This window comes from Lepisma saccharinum, chromosome 11 (assembly GCF_977018435.1).
Source record: "Lepisma saccharinum chromosome 11, izLepSacc3.1, whole genome shotgun sequence".
Classification (NCBI taxonomy): Eukaryota; Metazoa; Arthropoda; class Insecta; order Zygentoma; family Lepismatidae; genus Lepisma; species Lepisma saccharinum.
This window is the reverse complement of record NC_139239.1, coordinates 50848412-50854568: the sequence shown is the minus strand read 5'-3', so window position 1 is coordinate 50854568 and position 6157 is coordinate 50848412. Positions and strand designations below refer to the sequence as shown.

Below are 6157 nucleotides of genomic sequence, written 5' to 3'. Positions count from 1 at the left end.
TGACGTGGAGTCAGCATGTCAAACCCCCAGCTGTTATAGAAGATATCAGAGACTGGGTTACACTACTCACTCGTAGCTCCCCAATTTCCTCACGATGGTGGGTTGCCACCAGTCCTATACAGATCGTAAACCCAGAGACTGAACCCATATGGATTTAAAATCCATGCTGTCTCGCAGTCGGACCCCAAAGCACAGCACCTTAGACCGCACAACCACAGAGGAGGACGAGTAAAAAATAATATATAAAGCAGCAGTGTTGCCAGCTTCGGGACAATGTCCAAAATTTTGCTCCTAGCGTCAGTCCTATGAATGCTGGATGGACCAAATCTGGAGGGAAGCATGACAAAGACCAGTCTGTGAGGATTTGTAAAGCACGTGCCGCAACTTTGAAAAAAAAGAAGAATAAAAAAAAAGGAAATTACAGGGTTCGGTGTTCAGAAATTTTGCCTAATTATGGAAAATTTTGAACTTTGGGCCTTTGCCTCCCCACCCCCACCTTTCCCCTGGAATTTTTGGAGAAATTCGGATTTCGGAGGGAATTCGAATTTTGAATGAAATCCGGATTTCGATTTTGATCCATCATGGCTCACGCTTATTTTAAATGTTTAAGTTGCTTGAGTCTCACGCGAATCACGGGCAATCAGCTGACAACGGGAGATGGGAGATTTGAAAAATAATTACATTGTGTAACGGAAATATCACTGCATTAAGAGGGCATGTATTCTATCTTACACAATAACTGGATAAACAGTTTATTCTTTACCTTTAATCCGTAATTTGAAAACACCCGAGGTCATCTTCCTTGGAGTCTCCACTTCGCTTGCTTCACCAGTCACTGCACGTGAGTCCTTTCAACAGTTGGTAACATTTCGCATGCCCAAACATTAGAGTTTCCGTTGGCCCGTTACAGCAGGAAGTCCCCCACTCTAGCCAATTCGAGTGCAGTTGCATCACTCACAGAGCAGCTATGTCTCTCAAGTTAATTCTGCGTAACTGTAAGTCTACTGAATATGTTTGCAGCTAATCCCAAACTGAGAAAGAGGAATAGTAGGCTAACTGAAAATCAAATTGATCAGTGTTGTTGCAGTAGTATTGTACAACAGTTCTTTGTTTCGGCCAAACATGTCCACATTGCTCGAAGGCTCCTTATCTGTCGTAGCAGTTGCACAAGAGTGACATTTTGATAGATCAAGTTCGGGCTTCAGTTTAATGCGCAAGCACTTTCTGACGCCGAAAGAATATAATTATTTGCATCTGCTTCCTGAGATTACATGCTTTGGAGCTCAAACAATGAAATCGTATACAACACAAAATGTCATATATTTATTTGTGCTCTCACAAATGGGTGGTGTGGGGAAGAAGGTGCGAAGGGGTTTTTCAGCACCCCTTAATTTTCATCTGCATCTGCCATGTTATGTTATGTATGACTTACTAAAACTTTGTCGTCACATTGGAGTAACACTGCTGTTATTGTAGGCAACAGACATTAATCGTAATCTGAAAGAGAACCCGCATTTGCTTTCCTCTATTAGGGGGGGGGGGGGGAGGTCTCTACAATTATAAGTGGCTGTTGTCTTTCTTCCACCATTATTATTTTTTTTTGTTAAAAATTTATTTTTATTTTTTAAGACACAGTATATGTTCATTGGCCTGCATAAACAAGCTTTGTTCGTTTAAAATTACAAAACATGAGCTTAGTGGCCACAACAAACAAAACTGAAACAAGTCACTAGTAGTCTTCAGTTTCATTGACATAATTTCATAAAAGCCTATTAAATGTTTATTGGTATTTGATGTAATGGCTAAGGAATGCATGTTTTCTTTATTTTCAACATCACACCCCCAAAATTTCATTCCGTGCCCCCTCAGCACACGTACATGATTAGTACTGGTGCTGCTGCTGCTCTCGTATCATACGTACAAAAAAATATTCAGATTGCAATCTGATTGTTGCAGAACTGATCTCATGTACCAACTTTTTGTAAATCTGTACCAATTATTTTATGTCAAAAATGACAACATAAAGTAGTGCAATCATTTCATAAATGAAGGGAAATCTACTATATTACTAAGCGCAGTCAGCTTCTTTCATGCGTGGCACCAGGAAATTTTGACCGGCTGGGCAGGAGCCAAATACTGATAAATTAGGGTTGACAGATATAAAGTTTGAGTTTCACACAGATATTCCCTCGCCCTCTCCCGAATTCCTTTGTATTTCTTTCAACTTTTCTCATTGCTATTGTACGTCTTATTTTTCCCTTCCACCATTTTTCTCTGCTTGTATTAACTACGTCCCCCCTCTCTGTGTTTTAAAAGACACATCTGTGTGCACGAGTAATCCATTCACCAAATCTTCTGATTAAAATTCTCTCTATCCCTTCCAGACTAGAAAAAGTAGCGAAAGTAACCGATGTCGTAACCTGTTGTAAAGCCTCTTGGCTATCATTCCTATCTTTCCTGTCGGATCACACTTTAAACTGTAGGTCCAGTCCCGATCAGCCTTACTGTGCATAAAGTGAACTTAAAACACCAACTCAATCAATCTTATCTTTCCTGTGTGAATCTTGATATAGCCTCCCTACTTCTCTCATTTATGTGTCCGTTCCCTGATGCCCTTCAATTGCTCAGTATGTACTTTGCTTTGTACAGTCATGGACACTTCTGGGTTGTAATGATTCCATTGAAAGTTAATGGATTTAAAGGATCCCTTTAAATTAAGAAGAAATTTATCATAGCCCATACTTTATTAGTTGAACAAAATATTATATTAATTGATTTGATTTATTTGTTGTATTTAACTTCGCTTTTCTTCCACTTTTGGCTAATCGCAAAGATGAGTGTGAATTGTGATAAGATGAAGCAGACGAAGGGACAATCACAAACACACATGAGCAGATCACAAAACCACAAAAAAGCTCCACGTAGGATGGTACTGGCTGTGAGTCCAGGTGCCATAGTCTCGTTAGTCTGATAAATGCAGTCCAGGGTGTACTATGTGGAAGACAGTCTGACATTGGGTTGGTAGATTAGAGTATATTGTCAAATTCATGAGACAATTATTGAAAATATGGATCAAAATCCATTTTTCCTCTGTAATCAGTTATCCTTCCAGAACCTGTCTTGCCTCCGTAATTCTTCTCACTCCGAAATCTGGATTTTGTTTGAAATCTGGATTCCCTCCGAAATCCAGATTTTTCCAAAATCCAGATAGTATATTTTCCGAATCTGGATTTTAAATTTTCCGGAATCCAGATTCCGGATTTTTTGAGCCATCCCTAGTTTACATGTGACGATCAAAATTTTCGACCAATTGAACTTAAAAGGTTAAAGGTTGTTATATTGCAGCAAGTCATTTTTATAGACACCGCTTTTTCGTGCTTTTATTAGTCTATATGGGCAAACAATCCATTGTTGATGCTTTGTCACTGTTGATGGGAGAAATGTACTGTAAAACAACAAAAATCCAATACCAAAGGCATGCATGCCTTTTTTCTGGCTTGATTTCAATTGCTTACATGCCTCTGAAGTGTGATCAGTCCCCCTTAGGCAGCAAACCACGTATGGGAACGTTTTCTACCCTAAATTATGTCTGTCCAACCATGAATGTGGAGGGAAAAAGAACAAAAAAACGATTGTACGATGTTTTGAATGCAAATTATTTGTATGCAGTAACCATTGCAGTACCCATAAAAAGTGTCACAGTTGTCAAAATAAAGATATTTAAAATTGCCAACCTTCAGTTCCTTTTATTTGAGTCAGTGTTATTTTTATGTAGATATTGTAAAAGCAGGAGACAAATGTAGAGATTTGAACATTTCAAAAATATTTTGGAAGTTTCTTTTAGTTGTGTTTCATACATTCATTGTTTTTTCTGCGAGTCATTAAGATTTTGAGAGTAAGAATTTTGGAACAAATAGTTCCTTTCTTAGTCCAAACAAGTTGTACAATTTCAATTTGTTTAGAAAAATACTTTGAAAATTTTGTGAACAGTGAGCTTCTTTTTTTAATTCTTTCATTACATGACAAAGTTATTATTATTATTATTATTAGAATAGTGTCTTGGTGCATTTGCTTCAAGTCTAAGTTTGTTATTCTCAGATACTTTCTCTCATTTTTTGTAGTTTATTTCCTTTAATAGCTAATAACAATTTTCGAAATCAACATCAATTTCCATAGATAATTCATGTAAGTAACATTGGTTTTGATAGGGCGGCACCGAGGACGGGATGACCGAGAGTCAATGATTCTTGAAAATATCAATAGCATTTTCAAGTTCAGGATTATGGTAATGTGTGTCCACCCTCTAACAGGTTCTTCTTCAGACAAAGATTTACAATTATTATATTATTATTTTTAAATGAGGAATTTATTGTGAATCTTTGTCTGAAGAAGATCATGTTAGAGGGTGGAAACATTTTGCCTTGTCAGCAGTTTGTTTTACTCAGGATTATGTGTACACTGTCTTCAAAATTAATGGTAAAAAAGGTAGAGGGTGCTCTCTGCACATTGCAACATGCCATGACGGCATAAGGGGATGTGGAAGTAAGGTCTCGTCCATTCACAATCTCTGCCATTTGTAGAGGTGATGTGGTCAACACCATGCTCTGGCTGCTTTAATCCCACTAGGTACCCATTTATTAGAGGCTGGATGAACCCCAGAGCCCTGCATGCAAGGACATTGCTGGAAAAAATTCCACCTGAAATCATCCACCCTGGGAATCGAACCCAGGCCTGCCATGTGGAAGGCAGACACCCTACCAACTGGACTACTGTGGCTCATTCAAAATTAATGATGCCTACTTTAATGTACCACCAGTAAGTTCATGATAAAGAGAATATTAATAATGCACAACTAAAGCAAATAAAAATGATTTATTTCAAAATTGATGCATTGTATGAACAATTGATATACTACTACTTGTATATTCAAATCAGTCTCAGTCTATTGTATGAATGACTGTGATATCAATTTATTTAAATTTGTAAAAACTATTGAGCAAATTGAACAATTGTTTAAAAGAAAACTTGAAAATAACCATATTTTCTTTCTTTCTTTTATTGTAAATCACCAGTCTTGATCAGGCCTCTTTTGTAACCAAGTTTTGATGGCAGGAATACTTTGGACCTTTTGAAGTAGAGCAGACAGGCTAGGGTATGGCTTTGCAACATCCTTTCCAAACTTGGCTTGAAACATTTCAAAAGTTGCTGTGAAATATAGATCTGCCCATGTTAGCTGCAACAATAAGAAAAAAAGTTAAGACCTGTTGGACACAAACAATTTTACTAGACTGGCAAAGTAAAAAACTGATAATAAATTTTGCATCTTACAATTATTACGTGGTAGTGAACCTTGGAAACTAAACTGTAATGAAGTCACAGTACACAACATGCACTGACAACTATCACAGGTAGATAAAAACGGCATGTCTGCCCTATGCTTAAGAATTGCTTGTTTTCTAGGTCATAGCAATCTAGATACTTCCGTGGAAAATGTAACATATTTTTTTCTATCATAGTTACAGAAATGTTGTTCATCTGCTGTATGCTGTTACCTCCCCAACTTTCTTCCTCCAGAACGTCCTGTCTTGGGCTGCTCTTCTCCAGTTTCTGATGTGAAGGATGGAGTCTGCGTCCTTCTGGATACTATCCTCCCATCTGATCCTTGGTCTTCTTGCAGTCTTCTTCCTCCCATGTTTCCTCTTAGCATCTTCTTTGGGATCCGGTGCTCATCCATTCTAGCTACATGGCTAGCCCTGTTTAGTCTTTTTATTCTTACGTATATGGAGAGAGGTACTTCCTTATAAAGTTTGTAAATTTCCTCGTTATATCTAATTCTCCACACTCCTTGTGACTGAATAGGGCCAAAGATCTTTCGGAGGATTTTATGCTCAAATGAGCCTAGTTTGTTAGCAGCTCGTTTCGTAAGAGTCCATGCTTCACATCCATATACTACAATACTACAAGTGAGTGTTTTGCATAACATCACTCGAGCTCTCCAATTGACATCTCTACATCTGATTAAAAGTAACATTGAGAAGTAGGCCTTATTTGCTGTTTGAATACGTGCTTGTATTTATGCTATTTCTTCATTTTTATCATTCAGGTTTGTACCTAGGTATGAGAAGTTGTTGATCATTTCGATGTTAACTTTTTCTAT

At 37.6% G+C, this 6157-nt stretch overlaps 1 protein-coding gene across 1 annotated transcript in view; it reads right to left on the bottom strand.

Annotated features, from left to right (window-relative positions):
* Window positions 1-4853: 4853 nt before the first annotated feature.
* The window catches only part of LOC145994795 (glutathione S-transferase-like), a 35970-nt gene continuing 34666 nt past the window's right edge, over window positions 4854-6157 (bottom strand). The window contains exon 5 of the mRNA XM_083131086.1: window positions 4854-5233. Coding sequence (XP_082987212.1) covers window positions 5066-5233 — 168 coding nt within the window. The 3' untranslated portion in view covers window positions 4854-5065. The remainder of the gene's footprint in view (window positions 5234-6157) is intronic.